Source organism: Hyposmocoma kahamanoa, unplaced genomic scaffold (genome assembly GCF_003589595.1).
Source record: "Hyposmocoma kahamanoa isolate Upper Pololo Valley unplaced genomic scaffold, ASM358959v1 89, whole genome shotgun sequence".
Taxonomy (NCBI): domain Eukaryota; kingdom Metazoa; phylum Arthropoda; class Insecta; order Lepidoptera; family Cosmopterigidae; genus Hyposmocoma; species Hyposmocoma kahamanoa.
This window is the reverse complement of record NW_020654520.1, coordinates 2,796,462-2,819,453: the sequence shown is the minus strand read 5'-3', so window position 1 is coordinate 2,819,453 and position 22,992 is coordinate 2,796,462. Positions and strand designations below refer to the sequence as shown.

General features: G+C 37.9%; 2 protein-coding genes across 3 annotated transcripts in view; one reads left to right on the top strand and one right to left on the bottom strand.

Annotated features, from left to right (window-relative positions):
* The window catches only part of LOC113236097 (protein lifeguard 1-like), a 34,478-nt gene extending 15,388 nt beyond the window's left edge, over positions 1–19,090 (top strand). For both annotated transcript variants that reach the window (XM_026472084.1, XM_026472083.1), the window contains exons 2-7: positions 2,514–2,701; positions 7,676–7,771; positions 11,929–12,038; positions 15,418–15,577; positions 16,785–16,914; positions 18,522–19,090. In XM_026472084.1, coding sequence (XP_026327869.1) covers positions 2,514–2,701; positions 7,676–7,771; positions 11,929–12,038; positions 15,418–15,577; positions 16,785–16,914; positions 18,522–18,754 — 917 coding nt within the window. In that variant the 3' untranslated portion in view covers positions 18,755–19,090. The remainder of the gene's footprint in view (positions 1–2,513; positions 2,702–7,675; positions 7,772–11,928; positions 12,039–15,417; positions 15,578–16,784; positions 16,915–18,521) is intronic.
* Positions 19,091–20,737: 1,647 nt separating this feature from the next.
* LOC113236162 lies at positions 20,738–22,078 on the bottom strand. The gene has a single exon (XM_026472168.1). It carries the CDS (start codon positions 21,981–21,983, stop codon positions 20,817–20,819), a length of 1,167 nt encoding a protein of 388 aa, XP_026327953.1. The 5' UTR covers positions 21,984–22,078; the 3' UTR covers positions 20,738–20,816.
* Between the last annotated feature and the right edge of the window lie 914 nt (positions 22,079–22,992).

Here is a 22,992-nt window from a genome sequence, read left to right as displayed (position 1 = left end):
TATCCATTAGTATAGAGCTACGAGTTTAAACATAATTACTTCAATTTAATAATATTATTTTTTATTCAAATTATTGTTATTTTTGATAATGAGAATTCAAAAATGTGTAAGTTATATAGTCCTACCAGACACTATTATGTTTGTGTGGGATTAATTTATAGTATTGTGTGTCTTACAGGGTGTCACATGTACTGTGACTTTATTATTAACATCTTATCAACATGCGACTATGCAATAAATGATTTGAATTTGAAAAACTTCGGAGCATGCATGTAAAAAGTTAAACCAAATGGTTGGACGGAGTATAAACAGCGTTGTTTATTGTAAATGATATTTGAAACTATAACGGACAAAGACGCGTCACCATTTCCCGCCAAAATTATAGAAATGACAGGAAAAGCTAAGTTTACCGTTATCTCACTTTTCTATGTTTTTGTGTAACCGACAAAATTAATAGTAAAAAAACAAACATAAACGACATCACGTGTTAAGTAAACAAAATGACAAAAAGCGGGTTGCACCGTCTTGTATATTTTTAATCTCAATTGTTACCTTAAACGCCTGAAAGCCTCAAAAATCTTTAAATAGATGTAGCTAAAATGTTTTAAATGCCTAAAAAGGCTGTATGTTAATCCATTGTCTTAAAAAAAATTTAGTTGTTACACAATCGGTTACTAAATTAATTATTATGTATTAAAATTCAATATAGTATCACATTTATATATAGAAATATTAAAAGTAAACCCTCTTCTGTAATACACACATCAAAAGTGTTTAGGGATCAAGTGAATATTTTTGAAATAAAAATTATTTAAGCAATATTTACCAAATCCAGTCTTCCAGGACGACTTCTTACTTTAATGCTTATGTTTTATTTAACCGCTTACCCCTATATTTAATAAAAATAAACTAAAATTGATGTTTTAGCAAATTGTGGGAAAAAACTCAAATTAACGGCGTCAATTAAATGACAAAAAAATGGCGAAAATGATGATTTTGCTCATTTTTATTATAAAGATAAGAAAATTAATAATCTGTATTTCCACCATTAACACGAATCACATAATTACAGCGATTTGGCATGCTTAAGATGAGTTCATCAAAATCACTTTGAGGAATGGCCGCCCATGTGTTTTGTAACAAGTCAAAATATTGTTGTAGAGTATGTACGGTATGCATACTCGGCACAGCTCTTCTTTGAAGCATATCCCATGCGTGCTCAATTGGATTGAGGTCTGGCGATTGAGCAGGCCACGGCAGAACGTTGATACGAGCTTCGGCAAGAATGCGTGTTACGACTCTAGCCGTGTGTGGACGTGCGTTGTCATGCATTAGTTGAAATGAATCACCCAACTGGCCTTGCAAAGGGATGTTAACATCTGAAACAATCCTCTCTGCGTAAACTTGAGCATTGAGGTTACCCCTGATCCAAATGAGATCGGTTCTTCCGCCGATCCAAATACCGGCCCATATCATTATTGTTCCCCCACCATATGGATGAACTTCCTGACAATATCTCAAACGTTCAGGACGTCCAGATGTTCTCCAAACTCGAGTACGTCTTGTATCCGGTCTCATACCGAAGCGGGATTCATCCGAAAAGCACACATAGCGCCAGTCTTCTTCCTCCCAGTTTCTGTGTTCGCGAGCCCATCGTAAACGGGTCCTGCGATTGCAGGGTGCAATAGGTGGAACTCTGAGCGGCCTTCGGGATCGCAGACCCACTTCACGTAAACGATTTCGGATTGTTTGATCGCTTATTAGCAAGCCTGAGGAGCTGTGGAGCCTCGTAACCAACATCATGGCGGTCATGGTACGATTCCGTCGAGCAGTATTTTGGATATACCGGTCCTGTCTGCGAGTCGTGATGCGAGATCGTCCTCCATGTCGCTCGGCCACGCTGCCCGTCATGCGATAGCGCGTCCAGAGGCGACTTATGACGCTCTGTGTAGTGTTAAGAGTGAAAGCCACAGCACGTTGCCTGGAACCAGCGTCCAACATTCCGACGGCTCGCATCATCACATCTCGGGTTAAATGATGTCGTCTCTCCATAATAATGTAAATTGTTTCGGTTCCGATGCAGATATTGTAATGATTTTGTCAAAACGCTATAACTCATTTTTATACAAAACCACATTGACAATCGATTTTCTTCTTATTATCGAATTTTAAACAATATTCCTTATTTAAATGTTAAAACTCACTAAAAAGTATCAATAGCGATACAAAAAAGTTAATATAATTAACCCTAATTGCAGCAATACTCTTAAACGTACTTGATCCCTAGACACTTTTGATGTGTGTATTTGTTTTTTGTCGCTAACTGTAAATCGGCCATAATATCCTTTTTGCTTAGTTTTTAATTTCAATCGTGTTCAATGGATACTTTGTTTATGGTATATAATTATTAAACATCAAAATAAATTATACACTGATTAAAATTTCGTTAAATGTTTATTGTTCCCAATTATATAATATTTTCAATAATAACCAACTGATTTCTTTACATCCAGACCAGCAAGGCGGTTATCCCCAACAGGGTGGTTATCCTCAGCAAGGTGGCTACCCTCCACCGGGTGGATACCCTCAAGGTGGCTACCCCCCTCCAGGTGGCTATCCCCCTCCTGGGGGTTACCCACAGGGCGGCTATCCGCCCCCTCCGCCGCAACCGGGTTTCCAAGCCTACGGAGGTGAATTTGAAGTAAGTTTTTTTAAATTTTTATTTAAAAGGTCCTGCTCGTAAATGCTCAAACAATCTTTTATTTCAATATTTGTGATTATTTTCAATGGTGTTACACTTTAACTTTAACCATAAATTCATTATCATAAATTTGCACCTTCTTTAGGTTGTAACTTTATGATCTTCAACACTAGACTTTGACAATAGATACACGAAAACTGGAATTTACATGAGATTTCGTAAATAATTTCTAAATTTAAAAGGAAATCCCGGCCTGTATCGTGATTGGCTCTAAAGTACCCATTATACTGGTTTCTTCTTCGATAAATGGCGACGAATGCCGAAAGCCAGTACAAAGATCTATAACATAAACACATAGGAGAATTTCGACAGCTCGGTAACTTGACCCGTGGCTGAGTTGATAAGAGTAATGCTACGGTGCAGCGTGGTCGTGGATTCAAGTCCCACCGGGTCGATTAAATTTTTCTGTGTTCGAACTTTGTATTAATAATCATAAGAAGTTATAATTTAAAACCTATCGAAATTATTAAAATAACTATTTATTCCACGAACAAGTACAAACGTCACAGGGTTTTTGTCCTTTTGTTTCCTTGACAATAAGAGTTAGAATTACTCATACTAAACCACAAGCATGATGTTTTGCATAACGTCATTAACGATCACACACAGTCATTGACGTGAATTGGGGCAACCCCAAACGCAATTTTAAGGGCGTTTTCAAATTAGACGCTTGTTGTCCATACCGCTGCAATAATGTTTAACAGACTTAAAAAAAAAGGAGGTTTTCAATTTGACTATTTTTCATGATGTTACACGATAATTCGGCATTTGTGAACCGATTTTAATAATTTTTCTTTTTTGTTGAAAAGAGGATACATCAGTATGGTCTCATTTAAATTTAAAGAAAATATTCTACCTCTAAGGGTAGCAAACTAGGCGCTAGGCGACGAATCCGGTTTCGCGCACTTTCCAGTAACCAATTTCTATAAAACTTGGCAAATTGATGTGATTGCACGAACTTTTGAGGTCGGTTTTTTAATACTCTGTATTGATTAATTAGTTCGCTAATCGGCTAATTGGCAACAAAACAAAATCACTCGTGTCACGACAGTGGCGCTGCAACTGCGCTTCTAAAAATTGTGTTGCGCAATTGATACGTGTCTTATTAATCTTTAGAAGTACAAAAATCTATAACCGACTCATAGAGAATTGATTACCACGTTAAGGTCAAGGTCGATCTTATTTGGCACCCACGCCAAGTGAATAACGTCATCTATTCACCACTAATGACAAATATACCAACGTAAATTAAACAGATACGATAACAAAACGCAGTATACGTAGGCCACACTGAAAATTTTGCACTACACACGATTTTAGAGCGATGTTTTATATGATTTTAAAAGTTCTATCTCTCCACAATAGTGCTGTGCTCGCCTTCAAAATGCTTTTGGGCTTGAAGCACCACGTTTAAGCATTGTCGCACTGTTGCATTGTTAAGGGGTTGATACGCTGAATTTAATCGTGGTCGTGTTTCTCTCCATGATGAGATTCTTTGAGGTCGTCTGTCAACTGCAGTGAATAAAGAAAACGTGGCTACAGTCAAGCGATTTATTGAAGAAAATCGGCGTATCACCTACGACGAGATTCGTCGACAATTAAAGATCGATATGAGCCAAATTGAAAAAAAAATAGCACAAACATTTGCAAGTCAGGAAACTTTGTTGTCGCTGGACACTCCACGAACTCACAAACAAAACTCTCAAACTCAAAAACAAAAGTTGCTTAAGTTTGACCACCGGCGATCTAACGCACTTTATAACATCTTCACAGGAGACGAAACATGAGATATGTTGCTATCCGGATTAAAACAACAGTCCAGTGAATGGGTCTTGAAAGGTGACAACTGACCAACAAAATTGTAACAAGCCAGAAGCGTAGGCAAAAAGATCATAGCGAGTTTTTTCTCTATAACGGGTCATGTTTGCTCTGTTACCCTAGAAGAACAAACAACAGTGAATGCTGAATGGTACACCACCGTTTGTCTGGCGAAGGTTCTCGAAAAACTTCCGAGAAGTCGCATTCTCTTGCACCACGATAATTCTTCTTCTCACACGGCGAACAAAACAAAAGCATTTTTGTGTACCGAAAAGAGTGGAGCTTGTGACCCATCCTGCTCACAGCCCAGACCCAGCACCATGTGACTTCTTTCTTTTCCCGAAAATTAAAGATTTGATGAGGGGATTGACATTTCCGGACCCAGAAGTGGCAGTGGCGACATTTAACCAACACATGAATGACGTAACCTCAGATTAGTGGGCTTTGTGTTTTAAAAAATGGTTTGAGCGTATGAAAAAGTGTTTAAAATGTAATAGAGAATATTTTGAAAAGAATAAACATATGAATTTCGTTATATAAATAGTTTTACTTAATACTTATGATTTGTGCAAAACTTTCAGTGTGGCCCTCGTACTATACTATCTCGGTTGTTGAGATAGTGATGTCATGGTTCTGTAATATCATAAAATTTGTTAAACTATGCTGTGAATAGGTCGTAATTGAATAAACACAAGCGTACCTATCACGGTTTATTTACTGACAGTTGACAGTCAACCGTGACCACGGGACCTGTAAAGGCCCCGAAACGTCGGTTTGTTTGAAAAATTCGAATAAGTAACACTTTCACGTATATTTCGACTTGATATCTCATCAGTTTTTCCAACAATATTTATTTGAATAGCATCGTAAAATTGTATTTGAAAAATGGTAGTCCAAAAGTGAGGTTATTTTTCATCTATACATCTATGACTTGTCTATGGTTGCATAGTGCTGTAAACATTCGGTTCACTCAATTTAAGTTTTTGTAATTGATTAGTAAATCGAATATTTCAATCGCAATCGAACGAGTATCTAAGTGTAAGCATTGAAGGAGGACTTAAAATTGATATTTCGGATATTTTATTATACCGGGAAAACCGCTAGTATGACTCAGTTTAACAGATTCATTCAATTAATTAATTGATTTGTAGTTGGCATTACAATTGACCATCATTAAACCGTCTATGGTCGGGTCAGTGACTTGTTTGTTTACATTTTGTTGAAAATGGATTGAAACAAAGTATACATAGAGTGGGTAATAAATACCACTCCTTAAAAATATTTGATTCCTTTGCAAATGAAATTGTTTTTTTTTTCATATCTACATCGCCTACATTTGTTATTTGGAAACAAACCAACATTATGGGCTCTCTACATGGGGTCTATTCCCGTTCGTCTTCCGTCCGACATCCGTCCGAAACAATTACTATCAAAACAGTAATAATCAGGGATCGGAATAGGTAGTTTTTAGAACATAGAAAATGGAGACTGCCTTACGACAATATTTTTATGAATACGACCAATAATCGCATTTATGAGCAATTTTTGCACACAATTTTAACAGTAATTGTTTCGGACGGAGAGCGGGAGTAGACCCCTGTAGGGCTAGCACGATAGGGCGCGACTAGCGCGGGAGCGACATAAAGTGCGAGATACTGCTATTCTCACATAGAAATGTCGCACTTTACGTCGCTTTCGCGCTAGTCGCGCCCTACCGTGCTAGCCCTACTGGTCACGGCTGACTGTTCGATTTCCATTCCTTTTCAAGATGAACTTAACAATTGCCTACAAGTTAACATTGAAAATCTAGTAAGCTTCAAACGTCAAAATGAAAGTTTACATAACCCAGAGAACATTCAACATTGCCAATATTTTAAGTTGTATAAATGGAGAGAAACGTGCTTTACATTATGGTATCTGTTGGAGATAGTAAGCAAGGCTATTCATTTCTGTACACTGGACAGATAGTGGATTAATAAGTTTTATTATAAGTCAACGTATACTCAGTATTTTTAATAAGTATTGCATTCACGCGAACCAAATACGCTATTGTGGATATGTCGCGTGACTTTCTTCAAAAGACGACGCCGGCAGTTCAGATCAAAACGCTCACCGGACAGCATCAGCAGTCGACTTTCTACTACAATATCATCGGCTAAATTTGAAAACCTCAGTGGCCGTAGCACGGCAGAACGATAACAGCACGGCATGTGTGATAAACCTCCTCGTGACAATGTTTAATTCACTTGATAAATCTAAGTTTGCTTATTTGGTAATGAACTATTGTTATACATTTTGAAAAACAAGGGCAACGATATGAAATCTTTGTCGTGTAATCATCGCCGCGAAAACCATGAAACAAAAAAATATCTTTTCATTTCGTTTGTCGCGTTGAATTTTTACGTCGATAAAATTACTGTGCAAATGTTTTAAAATCAGCTATGACCTTGCAGCCATGTTTGGCACTGTGTTAATCTTTTACAGTCATTGGTCGCCGGCGATCGCGATGACATAAAAATGTGACATAAAAACGTCACGGCGGGCGCCATGTTCGCAATTACGATAAAATTTAAAAATTGCGGTTTATCACTCGAATTTGACAACGAAATGTGGATATAATAGCTTTATCGAGGCGACATACCAACGGGGACCGAACTCTGTTTTTGGACACTGATCCCTGTTTTACTTGTAAGCGCAACATCGGGTACTTAAAGCTTAAAATATCATTTCTAGACCAAAGGCATGTGTTTTGTTTTAGTTATAAAATAAAGGATTAATCATAGATTTTCACATAACATTATTAGTGACTACTTAAAAGTTCACATTATACGAGGTTTACGAATTCAGCCGACGATATGTATTGAACATATAGTCGTACAGACAGACACCATATATGGATGTGCACATTAATGGTATTTGCGTGTCTTCGTCATTATGTCCTTGGACGTACATGATGCTGCAACGTAATTGAAAGTCCTTTTGGGAGACTGAGCTAATGTAAACGATTCACCGTTTAGTGAATAGGTCCGGTTGTGTTGGACAAAAAACAACCGAATTGTATGCGTAAGTAATCATAATTTTGTCTGTTTCTTCCAGGGCGGCTATGGCGCTCCGGGGGGCATGGGCGAAGACGGCGAGGTCAAGGGATTCGATTTCACCGAACAATCGATCAGAAAGGCATTTATTAGGAAGGTACGTCTACTGTATTATTATCTAATTATTGTTAACGTTTCCTGCTTCATTTGAAACTTCCACATACAGTTATTTTTTATTCAACTTCAAAAAAGGAGGTTCTATCGACTGTATATTTTATTTTTGTGTATATTACTCGATTACTCCGGCTTTGTCAACCGATTTTGATGTCTTTTTTGTTTATTGGAAGAGGGTACATACCTCAGTATTGGTCCCATTTAAAGTTGAAGAAAATATTCTACCTCTATGGGTGGCAATCTAAAAATACAGCAACAAACTCTTTTAACTACCTCTATGGCTGAACCGTTACCATACTGAACTGCCACTTCCTGGGCCGGGAGAAATATTGGTACGGCCTACATTTGTTTCTCTCGTGAGTATGGGTGTAATTTGTGATCGTCTATGTGTGTGTCCATGGCGCCCGCAATACAGGGCTTCCCTAGTGCTGTGAGTGTTTTTTAGACGTTTATTCTTAACCACAAACAGCTTAGACTGTTAAGCCTAGTTGATGTCGATAATGGAGCGAGCTTATCCAGTAAATGTATATTTACCCTACATTTAAATGTGTCCAGATTTTGTAGGAGAGACAGTATCAGTCAAGTCGGACAGATTTGACCTTCAGGCCAAATTTAACAAGAGTAGCACTACATCCCGTACCGAATTCAGGGCCAAATGAGTTACCGTTCCGTATCCGAATGGCCTGTCGATGAACTGAAGAGCACGGTCACCTTCCGGCTAAATCTACCCTCCTCTCACTGCCCTATCTGAGGATATTCGACCATGTATAAAGAGTCCAGGGCCCCAATTCTGCAATTTCACTTACGTTGCTCTGATACCAAAATAAGTAGCTACAGCACTTGTGTTATGGAAATCTGAAACAACAACGGTACAACACAAACACCCAGACCCGAGACAATATAGAAAAGTTAGTTTCTACAATGATCCGGCCGGGGATCGAACCCGGGACCTCAGAGATGGCGACACCATGGAAACCGGTGTGCAAGCCACTCGACCGCAGAGGCCGTCTATATAAGAATATAATATAAAATATGATATTTGTTATTCTGCTAAAATCTAATTGCAATGGCGGTTGTTTCTCAAAAGAGTGTTAGTGGAATGACAGTGATGACATTCATTAATTCAATCACTAACGATGGATGTTGCCTTACTAAAACAACCGTGAAAATTACTATTGCAAATATTAATTTTTATCTCGTTTAATCAGCACTTTAATCTTTAAATTAAATACAGGTTGTATATTTGAAAGTGAGACATATTCATACATGTCATAGTAAATCATGTTACAACTTAACATACTAAAATAAAATTAGGATATGGGATAGAAAAATAAATAAACCAACAAATGTGTTTGGAAGTGTAGTACATAGGAATAAACCGATTCCCTTTACGCTTGATTTCGAATGCAATGGGAATACTACCAAGCGAGTGCCGAGTGAGACAGCAACAATAACAATGATTTCACATTTACGTTTTAGCTTATGTTAATTATTTTTTACTTGAATTATCATCGAAATGTTTTACGTACTAAATTTAGTAACTAGTTATCCTTTAATAAGAATTGAGATTTTTGGTGTAGTTAAAGATGTAAATCAAATTATTTACAATGATTGATTTTTTAGTTATTTACATTTTATTTACACTTACGTGGTACGGAGCAAGTGTTCAAAATGTCCACCGTTTTCCACAATGCATAATCTAGCACGGCATAATAAATTATGTTTTAAATTGTACAACACAAACACATTTTGTCTCACAGTATAAAATGCTGAGATAATCCCCTCACGCAACACTTCGACACTGTTCACCTCCTCCGCGTAAACTCGGATTTGGGAACGTTTCAATAGCTTGCCTCACACTATCACCACTTATTGCGTAAAGTCGCACTTAAAATTACATCTACAACAAATATTGTTTGATTTTGGTATATTATAACAAATTTACTATCCATTTTTGTAACCTGGTTGACAGATTAGTTATAAATCGTAGGCGTGGAACGTAAAAATTAGAAGTGTCGCAGAACTCATCCCTATTGAAATGGACTATAGTAGACTACACCGTCGACGTGTCATCCACTGGCCATTGAAGAGCAGGGGCCTTACCATTAACTCTTATTACAGTTCAGTATAGGTTCGTAACGACAAAAAAGCGGGATGGTGATATACCCTTCATGTAGCGTTGATTCACTTTAGGTCCTAAACTGAATCGTAATAAGAGTTCACGGTAAGGCCCCTGAATACCAAAAACTTTCAATGCCAGTGGAATAGTGGCTCTATGGCTAGCCACTGATAAGCCCACTACTCTTTAACTTTTAGCAGAATACCAAACGTACAAAATCCTTCCGTTGACACTAAACTAAGATGATTTAAAATTAACAGAATTGGGGCCCAGGGAAAGAGTGATCAAAATCACTTAGGATAAAATAATTTTTAATTTGGAGATCTTAAATATTAGTGAAAAGGACGCGCACAAATGGAATAAAGTCATCGAGTATATAACCAGAAATAGAGACGAAATGTCATTTAATTTGTTTGAAAATTATTCTGCCATATCATTACTGTGACAACTGTGCTCGAACTAGCCCGAGTTCGAAACAATTGACGGGTGTCGTCAATGGGTATCGTCAACGGTTTCACTTCAAATCGATCAGTCAACTTGAGCTTTGCTATAATTAACGAAAATTGCAAAATTACATATTTAATAACCGATGAAATGTGATTGCGTTTGTTTTGTAATTAGATGTTTTGCTGTTTTTCCCACACCACCGAATAGAACAGCACGGCATTGTTAGAGGTATTATCTTTATTACAATAAATACATAATATTTATTGGAATATACGGATACGTACACACAGGTCAGTAGTTGACCTGTCTATATTTCAGTGCAAACGAGAGTTGATATTTATAAGAGCTGTATCGCTAATGTGTTACCAGGAATATATGGCCCTTATTTCGTCTCTATTTCTGGTTATATACTCGATGAATAAAGGCAATGCCGAAATAATTAAGTGTAACGTTAAGTATTCCATTATAACAAAAAAAAACAAAGTCGCAGCATACGTAATGTGATTTTTCTTGTTAATATCGTTACATATAAAAAAATATATTCAAGTATACGCGACGGGATCGGGACGGGACGTTAAAAATATCATCGCCGACGATATTTTGCCCGTTCCCGTTCCCTCCAATACTGCGTCCAATAATCATCTTACATAACTTTTGTACCCTTTTTATGCATTATGCAAAAGCATTTTTTATGCTTAAAAGTGTGTGTTATTGATGTATTAAGTATACGGAATGACAGTCTATCCGCCGTCCAATTTTTTTCTAGCCTTTATGGCTTTATCATACACACTGGACTATGTTTGTTGACATTTACGTAACGTATTTTTACTTCTTACTCTTCATATCTGATCTAATTGCAGCCACTCCTTACCTAATCGCAGTAAAACATACGATATTATTCACCATTCAAAAGCGAACGTTCTCTACGCGTCTCTTCTTACATAACAATATTATAGAACGAATTTCACACCAACTACAACACAAGATTACAAATATACATTAGAATGTTGGAACTAACCCAAACTATTTTTTCGATTTTGCATGAAAATACATCACGGCTACTTTCATTATAATGTACCCGACATTATTTTGGGCAATTTTTATCCGATAAACCTCTGGAAGTCATGCGAAAATTTGCGTTTCTCAGGAACATCTTAATCATAATAGGAGTATCTACGGGATAGCTTTTTGTACCCCACCAATGCCACGCAAAGTTCTTCCTCAGTGCTGTTCTGCATCTACCAGGCACGAAGACACTAAGGCTGAAATTTATAAAACTTACTCTGACATTGATTAGGCGAGCTAAGCAATTTTTTAACAGATTTCAAAAAAGGAGGAGTTTATACTTTTTTTTATACGTTTAGACCGATTTTGAATATTCTTTTTTGTTTGAAAGGGTGCACTCTCGTGGTGATCCCATTATCACTAAGTCTAAAGGAACTTCGTCTAAGTTATAGATTACAAAGTAAACTCCAAAAATCATTCCTTTGGAATCCATGTGAGATGTAAACCAAAGCTATGTAAGAATTATACAATGATCTGAATCTTGACCTTGCTTATTGACTGGTTTTCAGGTATACTCTATCCTGATGGTGCAGTTGCTAGTGACAATGGCTTTTATCTCTCTGTTCGTGTTCCACGAGGGCACTAAAATGTGGGTCAGACGTTCTGGCAGCGCTATTATGTAAGTATATGGGTTTATTACTCTTATTATAAGCCATATTTCAATGCATTACATTGTTACTGAAATTCAGCTTCGAAGCTGTTCGAGTTTTACGAATGTTTATGATTACACGATTAACCTTGTGCATTCTAATATAATTATGACCTCGCTCATCACTTCGCAACTGCGATTAAAAATGTACGGACAACGGCACGTCAGACTACACATTTTATTCGAAAATCGCCTCCAGTGCAACGGAACAAGATACGTCAATGTGTAGCTTGATGTGCTGGCGTGTGTACCTTAACATTTTAAATATTAGAGTAATATTCGCTTAAGGTACAGTGTGCCAGACAAAGCGATTACCTAGCCCTGTATTATGTTACTCTCCTTATCATAACTAACGTAATCGATAGTTTTTAGCGAAATTGAGTTATTAACATAGTGGAATCGGTGAAACGAGATCTACCATATCCTCTAATCGGATTTTTTTAATAACTGCCTCCGTGGCCGAACGGTTACCATGCCGGACTGCCACGCAGAGGTCCCAGGTTCGATTCCCGGGCCGGGAGAAATGTTTGTATGGCTTACATTTATTTCTCTCGTGAGTTTGGGTGTAATTTGTGGTTGTCTATGTGTGTGTCCATGGCACCCGCGACACAGGGTTTCCCTAGTGCGGGGCTATGTTGACTGTATGCGTTATTTATTTATTTTACATCTTATTTAGTTTCAGTTTTATTATTAAGCCAAATCAGTGAATTACATTTAAATTTTTATTGAATTTTCCAATTATTTTTTTGTGAAATTATTCCATTAGTTTGTTATAATTATTAATACAAATATCGAACACTTAGAAAAAATTCCTTCGATCCGGCCGGATTCGAACCGACGTCTTCGAAAAAAAAACTACTTTAGTTGTCTGTATTTCGAAAGTTTTTTTATGATACTTAGTGACGGGACGAATAGGTGGTAAGCGACACGCCTGTCCATAACAGTTGCAATGCCACTCAGAGCTTTAAATCGAAAAGATCTGAGGGGCACTGACATAAGTTGACAAGTTCCATGTGCCTGTAATTTCACCACCACTCTTACACTTCAAAACCGGAACACAGTAATGCTGACATTACTGCTTGGCGGCAGAAATAGGTAAGGTGGCAGTGCCTGGACGAACTCGTTCACAAGAAGCTCTACTGCTACTAAAGTGTAGTGAGTGCCAGAGTAGCGAAATTAATTTTAAATGATAATCACTAATCACAAGTTTCTTACCACGATATTATTTCATTTTATTTCCCGATATTTCATAACGATTACACGCTCCTTAGTCACGGGTTGACTGGTCAGCGGCACATGACGGCATTAAGAACAGACAATTATCTGCCTACCCTCTTTCACTGTCGACGACTACCCTCACCTCGATTACTTGTTGCGTTACCATTGTCACTCACTTTTTTTCGACAAACCTCAGTCACTGTATCCACAGGCGAAACTGAAGTTAAATTAATTTTAACCGACTTAAAAAAAAGAGGCGGTTAGACGTTCGGCTGTATGTATGTTTTCAGATATCTCCTTCAATTGTGGACCGATTTTGAAAATTCTTTTTTTGGTTGAAAGGATGCAATCTCGTGGTGGTTCCGTTGTCACCAAGTCAGAATCTGACGGGGGGATCCCATGAAACTGAAGGAAATCTTCAAATTTATAGGAATGTCCATGTATACACCAACTTCTCCATCAATTGTGCACCAATTTTGAAAATTCGTCCTTTATTTGAAAACAAACCCTTCGAGAGTATTCTCGAGGTGGTCCCTGATGATGTTCCGGATTCGTTTCGGCTATCACAAATTACTAATTATTTTCCGCAAATGTTTCACTTAACAACACAATAAATTTGATCAACAAATGACCATCACCATGACAACTAGAAAAGAAAGTATAAAATGTACAGAAGAGTCCGTAACAGTCGCATTGTCGCCAAAAAGTCAGGGTCTGATGAGGGGATCCCGTGGAAATAGAAAAAAGTCGATAAGCAAACTTTTGATGTCGGTTTTTTTTAATGAAAAACTTATAATTATAAATAAATTTCACAAAAATTAATTGAATATCAATTCAATAAAAGTTTAAAAAAAGTTATAATTATTGTTTTTATTCTTGTAAGCACTAATAGCTAGATTCCACGCACTATAGTTGAAATCCATCTTCACAGTTACACGTTTTGTACTTTATGATCTCGATCGCTTCTCGTACCAAACGTGGTATGTAATGTCGTTCTGTAGACATCATATCGTGGTAGCCTTAAAATCTATAAAATCTGAAATTAACTTTGGGCACGCAGACCAGCATGCTGATTTTGATTCAAGTCGGAATCGACCGATCGGGTTGTCCATCCGAGTCTCGAAACCGGATGGGTTTCCGAGCGAGAAGATGAACCTGATTCCTACTATATCTTTCTATTTGTGATTTAAATCAACTGTTGTTCCTATTTGAAATATCAAGTGTTTGCGATCCGCCAGTTGTGAATTGCAATTAGGGAGAGGTAATCAAAATCAAGCTGCAGAACGAATTTATAAAAATCCCGTATTGATTTCGCCGGAAATCTAACCCGGGACCGTTAACAGCTGGGTCAACAAGGTTATCAATCGGATGTTTTCCTTGAAAATATCGGGAGCGCATTAGTCACGCCGTTAGTTTAATACAAGGTCAATATTTGCAATAACGTGTAACAAGACTAAAAAAAATTCACAATAATATTCGGCTGTTTCAATTCAAATCGAAGCTTGGACTTGGAAAATACTACCATTTACATTACATACCTTACTTACCGTTTGTAAGTAGAGACACCAACATGACACCAGATGGATACTGTCGTCAATCTTGAAATGGAGACACTAGTTCACTGGTAACTCGTCAGTATAAGCCCATTTAATAATAACAATATAATTAATATGTTTATTACTTACCACAAAGTACAAAATATTATAAATCTTCGTAGGTACACTAATAATAATAATAATAACACACACACTCAACATAGCCCCGCACTAGGAAAACCCTGTGTCGCGGGTGCTATGGACATACACATAGACAACCACAAATTACACCCAAACTCACGAGAGAAATAAATGTAGGCCATACAAATGTTTCTCCCAACCCGGGAATCGAACCTGGGACCTCTGCGTTACAGTCCGGCATGGTAACCGTTCGGCCACGGAGGCAGTTTAGTTTATATTATAGTAGTAAAGCGATGGGGACAGAATCCCGTGGTCGCAGATTCGAAACCTGTCGGGTCGAAAGATTTTTTCTTTGTGTTCGATGTTTGTATTTAATAATTATAACAAACTAGTGGAGTTATTATACAAAAAATAAATAAAACGAATCAATGATATATGATTTTTATTAATTTCAGAATCGTGGCATTCGTGGTGGTGATAGCGTGTCTGATTTCGATGGCTTGCTGCGAGGGCGTACGGCGACAGTCACCCATGAACTTCATCTTCCTCGGGATATTCACGATCGCCGAGAGCTTCCTGCTCGGCGTTACCAGCAGCATGTACGAAGCTGATGCGGTAAGTTTCGGTTCTGTTTCGGATACGACAGTTTGACGTTCCATTCGGAAGTTGTGAATAAAAATGAAAAGAAATCGTGCGATATCAAATCGAATCGGTGGACAACTGAGTTATCGTAAGGTTCTGAATCGACCCCCAGGTCTCTAGCACGACTAACATTATCATTTGCATAATATACCATAACGTAATACCGCATCATATCCCAATACTCCTCATTTGAGTAGTGATAAGGCGTCCTTACTAACGTAAAGCACTCCACTACACAGGGTGCACAGGTGATTACAGCGATACACCACTGAAAAGGAATACGCGACGACGACGTTCCGTCTAACAGTAGAGCACAAGCTAACTAACCGCCTAACCAAGCGGTAGCGGGTGGCAGGCGCGCAGAAATGCAAGGAGACATATTTTGAAGTTTTTATTTTAATTCACTGAGGATAATCGAATCCACATGTTTTTATTCAAAAGTATAAAAAATGATTTCGATTCTATTATAGTAGGCTAATTGTCAAACCAAGGTAAATCAAGCAATAACCATTTGGAGATACCCTTGAAAAAAACGGTCACATCTTTAGGTCTCTCCTCAATTGGACTACCAACGTGGTTGAATGGCTCGCACACGGGTTTTCATGGTGTTGCCATCTCTGAGGTCCCGGGTTCGATCCCCGGCCGGGCGGATGTAGACAAACTATACTCTGTCTTTTTTGAATAACGGAGTTTAATGGCATTTGCAGGGCTGCCAGTTTTTATAAAAAATGTTTATAGGGTGAATAGGCAATACTTAGATATGCATACTCCGACCTCATCGTTATTTTCCGTCAGGTGAGATGGAGGTCAAATGCGCACTTATTTTATATATAATCATTGACTTACAAATAAATGGACTTCGGGTCTAATACAAAAACCACGAAAAAAATGTCCCAAGTCAACCTATTTAAACGTAGTGACATGTAAAGGAATATGAAAAAGCTAAAACGTTGAATTTAAATTGTAATGTCATCGCAGTACTGTCTAATTTTGCTTGCTTCGCTGTCAGTCGAACAAACGAAGACTAAAGCGTGAATGACGCTCTGTATACGATTTTAACGCCCTATAAGTTCGGACACTTTTTAGCGCGGACCCGACGTTCATATAATTGTAAGTCAATGTATATAATAAATAGATTACACCAAACCATCGTACCATAGCTAAACTGTTGTAATTGCAGGTGATGATGGCAGTGGGCATAACGGCGGCCGTGTGTCTGGCGCTGACACTCTTCGCCTTTCAGACTAAGTGGGACTTCACCGTCATGGGGGGCGTGTTACTGGTGGCCGTCATCGTGCTCATGATCTTTGGTGAGTTCACTTGAGCCTAAAGTTACGGATGTGAGGCTGCATTTCCACCAGAGACGTGCGAGGAAAAATCCCCTAATAGGATTACTTCATTTTCCTAGCCTCACTTAACGCAACTCCGGTCGGAAAAGAGATGTCGGAGCTAAGTATTTTTACATACAAAAAACCGAGAGATGTTTGCGAAAGGGATTCACATTACAATTCGATTTTCATGAAGATGGATTCAAAAGTATACGATCTAGCGATTATTTGTACCTATTCATTTCATTGCAATTTTTAAGTAAATCGATTCAACATTAAGGCGAGTCGAATCGTCTAGATCGTATTCATAATTTAAACAAAAAACTCTTTTTTTGAACCCCTATTTTTTATAAACCTGCAAGAAAATCAGTGTGGCAACATTGCTAAATATATACAATATATAAGGATATTGACAAATAGCCAAATATACGTTTTAAATAGTGAAAGATCGAGTACAAGCATTGACTTACAATTATATGGACGTCGGGTCCGCGCTAAAAAGTGTCCGAACTTATAGGGCGTTAAAATCGTATACAGAGCGTCTTTCACGCTTTAGTCTTCGTTTGTTCGACTGACAGCGAAGCAAGTAAAATTAGACAGTACTGCGATGATATTACAATTTAAATTCAACGTTTTAGCTTTTTCATATTCCTTTAAATGTCACTACGTTTAAATAGGTTCACATAAGACATTTTTTCGTGGGTTTTTGTATTAGACCCATCGTCCATTTATTTGTAAGTCAATGAGTACAAAATTCTTTTTTAAAAACAGTTATAATTAGTGTTCGTCTTATCGGAACTTACCCTAACGATGCATCTCTCAAATATCATCAAACAAATTCAATATTCTAAATCTGGGTTATGGTTTTCTATGACATTTGAAAAAAAATTTGTAACGTCATTAGAAATCCGCGCGCTAAAGCGTTTTTTGCACACTAGCGTGGAAAAGGTTTTTGAAATTCGAACTGGACGATGTATTGTGGTGCACCTAACTTTTTCTATCGATGAAAAAAAAAAAGATAAGGGACACGTACAACTACGCGATTTGTCGTAAATCCGTTGGTATATTTTATTCTTATTATTGTTGACATTAAATTGACAATGATAACTAATAGTGTTTATATTATTTTAATTCCTCGACGAACTAGTATAATTTCAATAACTACTTAATTACACAAAACGATAAGTACAAGCAAGAATAAAAATTGATGAGGTGCAAATTCAGAAAGCATCTGAAGATAAACTTGTTCTTTTAATTAATTAACTGATGTTTTAAAGTTCAACTGTTTTTTTTTTTCAACTACCATTTTCCTCGCTATAGTGAGGTGAAAAGTTGGTTAGCGTCTCGTGGCTTGAAACTCTCGCTACCCTCAGGAATCTATTTTTCAATCTTAACTTCCTTCGCTTGATCAGGTTTCAATTCAAGCACTCGCGTCAAACAACGTTGCAGCCTTGCATAACAAATATGTGAATTATTTGATTATTTTTGTTTTTCTTGTGGTAGCTTTGTGATAGTTTAATAAATGTATTTTATACTTTTTCTTTTACCTGTAATTTTGTTGTTGTTGAATATAAATAATTTGTTTCCAGGTATCGTGATGATATTCCTGCCCAAAACCAAGACCTTGACCCTGGTGTATGCCTCGCTCGGTGCTCTTTTGTTCTCCTTTTACCTCATCTACGACACTCAACTGATGCTGGGCGGCAAACACAAGTACACCATCTCCCCTGAAGAGTACGTCTTCGCCGCCCTTAACTTGTACCTGGATATCATCAACATCTTCATCTACATCCTTACCATCATCGGAGCTTCAAGAGATTAGGATCAACAGTAGAGCGACGGTTCTTAAAAATATTTCCTTATAAGTTGCGTTTTTTTTTAAGTTAAGCAGCGATAGTTTATTTTTTAAATATTATTGTACATTTTGTTAGTGACGTTTCGTAGTTTGCGATTAGTGGAACTTGATGGTTGTAAAAAACTGTAAGAAACTAAGCTCTTTGACACTGAGATTCAAAAGAGCAATGTTTCTAAATCATCTGTATTGTTTGTGCAACTTACTGCCGATCCCGACTCCCAACTACTACGGTCTTTCGCAGAAGAACATGAATGCATTTTTTTCTTCATAAAATCATTTCACAGGATGTTTTACAAAAGGATCTTATACTTACCAAATGAAATCTCAATATTTTTACCTTATGTGTAACAGCAACAGCCTGTAAATGCAATTTAAAAACAGCAACATCACTATCAAGTCGCCTAAATATAGCTTAGCTTGCTTTTAAAAGCTCGGAAGTTATAAAGTACAGATCTGTTCTTAGTAATTTCCATCATTTCGGAGAAAAGTCAGAAACACTACAATCAATACCCATGTGAAACTATCCACAATACAACATTACCCTCGTATAAAAATAAAAAAGAATAAATAAGTCGAATAAAAACGCGAGCATCGTTGAAGTTACTAATGTATTTAAGAAATGATATTAATATAGGCAGCAAAATGTCTTTGTAATTAAATGTTCGTACGATTATAATCATCAGAAGTCTCATTATTATTATAATTAATTAATAAAATACACTCTTGAAATGACTTTGAAAATATTGTGATTATTTTGCGTTTATATTTAGTATACGGTCGGTGTTGGTCAAAATGTGATTCCCGGCTTCAGTTAACGTGTTGTTCACCTACATTTGTATAAGAACATACAATATTAGGATTTCCTATGCGCTTCATATGTATAATTAGATGATTAGGCTTTTAGACATACGGCCATACTGAAGGCAGGCAGCAACGTTCAGAATGCGCTAATACGCCGCAAACTGGTTCAATGCACTTGTGTTTACAAGTTTCCATACTAACTACTACATACAAGCAGTAATAAGAATATAAATGTGATATTTGAATATCATGTAATAAAACATCGTGACATAAACTGAAATATTTAAATTATAGCGACATCTCTATTCCAGCGATGGTAGCTGTAAAGGTACCTCTCTGAGTGAAGAAATAAATATCTCACAGATGGCGCTATGGCGAAAAGACAAAAACCAAAAACGCAGATCTGCAAGAAGCATATTCGTAAGGTCTGCTGGTTCGTTTCGTGGCTTAATTGGCAGAGAATCTGGCACGGATTGCCTGAGGGTGCTGGTTCGAATGTTTGAAACATCGTGACATTCAATGAACTTAAAAATATAAATGTGATTCCATTTTTAACATCACCAAGTCGCACCCCTCATGGAAGAATGGCATAAGTGGAATTACGTCAAATATATTTTTCTTTATCTTATCTCCAGTTGATAGGAGTTCGTGGGCGGTACCGGCCTTGCTAATGGCGTCCGCCAAAATGTTTAATTTTTATAAAACTACCGCATATTTTTTACTCGACATTGGCGAAGTCATCGATTATTTCGATGGGGCCATAACATTTAAAAGAAGAAGATATTATTTTTACAAAACTACCGTACATAGTTATTTTTACTTGACATTTGCGAAATCATCGATTATTTCGATGGTGCCATAACATTTAAAAGAAGAAGAAGTATCTCCAATTGAAAAGGCTGTGGATAGTATTTTTCTGTATCTAATGGAGCAATAAACATGTTTGACTTAATTCCACTTATGCCATTCTTCCATGAGGGGTGCGAAATGTACAATCATTGACAAAAAAATACTTAATAGAAATACCTTAAACAGTCTCTAAATAGGCATCATTATTATTTTTTAAACATTCCTTTTAAACTTATTAATTTTTTTTATTTTTTTTATTTATTTATTCATTTATTTCAGGCAACTAAGGCCCATATAACAAATACCTTACAGACTAACATACATATTATTATTATTATTGATACATACCTTACAAACTAACATACATATAAAATATTAACTATTTACACGAATTACTATTCGGCGACGTGTGACGCAAACAAGTGTCATGTATCGTTCCTCTGAACCGCCGGAACCTGACACCCTTCGGCCAAAACTCTACCTGCATGAAGGTCGACAGATGGGCCGTTGGGACCCTCACCACAAAAGAATTAAAGTTAACGTTGTGGCGAGACTCCAAACGTTCGACCCTCAGGGTGAATTGGGCTTTCAACCGGATATACTCCACTATATCCTCAGACTTCGTGGAGTAATGCAGTCGAGACAGGTACAACTGCGTCGTCGGTATGGCCGCACGAAGCAAGAAGTTCTGTCCCGTTAGAGCTGTGCCACATAGATTTCGCCTGGTGGGTTTCTTTCTTCTCTTCTCCACCTTTGTGAAGCCGTCCTCGTCGCACCTGTCGGTCTGCCTCTGAGATTTGGCACCTGCGATTCCAGAGACAGGCATTCGGGGTTTACTACCGCCCTTTGCAGTTTTCCGCAACTCGGGTTTTGAAGTCGCGGTTCCGCTGCTAATAGTCGCGGCAACAGCGGCGTATGCACGCCCGGGCGATGACGTGCATACGGGTGACGTAACCTCCGAGGCGGAGGGGCGGGCAGGGGGGCACGGTGCATTGACAACAGCAATGACCGGCGACATACGAGCCGACTCAATACTGCCGACGGATGCTTTTCGCGCCCCGCGACGCGTGTTGACGTAGGAGACTGTCGGTGACCTACATACCGAAGCGGGGTTGCGTAACAACGCAACTTCGGCACGTAGCTCACTTATGGAGTTATCCGACGCCTCCAATTTTGACTGAACTTCAGCCAAACTCGACTTCAAGGACGTGATGTCCTTTAACAGCCTGGTGACGTCGACGTGGTCAAAGGTGACCGGAGGCAACTTGTGCAGCTCCTTCGCCACGAAAGTAGGCACGTCGTCCGGATCGGTATTCTTCAAGAATGCAGTAACATCCTGGACACTCTTCAAGCCTCCATCCCTCCGACGAGATGGCATCTGCTGCGCTTTGCCGCAGCTCTGGAACAGCAGCATCTTGCCACTGCAAATCTCATCTTCGTTGAAATTAGATTTGCAGATCTGCTCGATGCTGACTTCATCCATTGTGTCGATGGCATTCTGCACGAATGCCAGAAACTCATTGACAATGAGTTGTTGGGAACACATTGTCACTTACGTACATGCAGCAGCCTAAGCCGCGCAAAATCGCGAATTAAAATAATTCTCACAAAGTAGTGCAGCGCGTCCGTTTCCGATCGCACATTGAACACGACTCCAATTAATATTATCATATTATCGAACTTTAGGAAAATATGGGCCGTATTCCAGAACTCTACTCAATGCTCAAGTCAGGATCTGAGTATGATTTCAAGCACTGGAAATACGACCCTAATGGCAGGGACTAAAGTATGATTTCGAGTACTTTAAACCATAGCTCTACTCAATGCTCAAGTCAGGACTTGAGTATTGCAGTGAGCACTGAAAATCATACTCAAGTCCTTGCCATTAGGGTCGTATTTCCAGTGCTGGAAATCATACTCAAGTCTGCTCAAATCCTGACTTGAGCATTGAGTAGAGTTCTAGAATACGACCCTAAGACCGGCTGACTAAGGCGTTGTATAGCATCGTCTCTGACATTTTGAAAGTGAGCTTTACAAATCCGAATGAAAGAAGTTTACCAAAGCTCGATAATCTTTTCGGCGTCGTATTAAACATATTATAAATTGTTGGGCTTTACCATTAAACATGTCTCGTGGTCATGGTAATCCCACAGATTTATAACTAGTGTATAATATTACCAATGGTCGGAATAGGGTATTCCAAATGTATATATAAAAGGAGTGACATGGAGTGGTTAAAACCACCAAATGTTAATTTCTTTTATCGAATCCCGAATTTCCGGAAATAGTTTTACTGTATCGTAGGATAAAAGAATTCTCCTAGAAAGCTGAAGTTGGATTTTAATTTTAGTCGCTCTTTAGTTATAACAAGCTGCTTGTAGCTGTAGTTTCCCAGGTGAGTAGTTTTATCTTACGATGCAGTAAAGCAAGGGGGTCCATTCACGTTCTTCGGCCGACATCATAAGCAATACTCGACGAGATTAAAAGATGCATGAAGCTTCATACCTGACATAGACTTGAGGACGGGAGTAAATCCGGATTCCAAAAAAGTAATA

Bases quoted from the DNA above. Each gene is read 5' to 3' on its own strand.
- LOC113236162 (XM_026472168.1), bottom strand. From the start codon at position 21,983: ATGTGTTCCCAACAACTCATTGTCAATGAGTTTCTGGCATTCGTGCAG.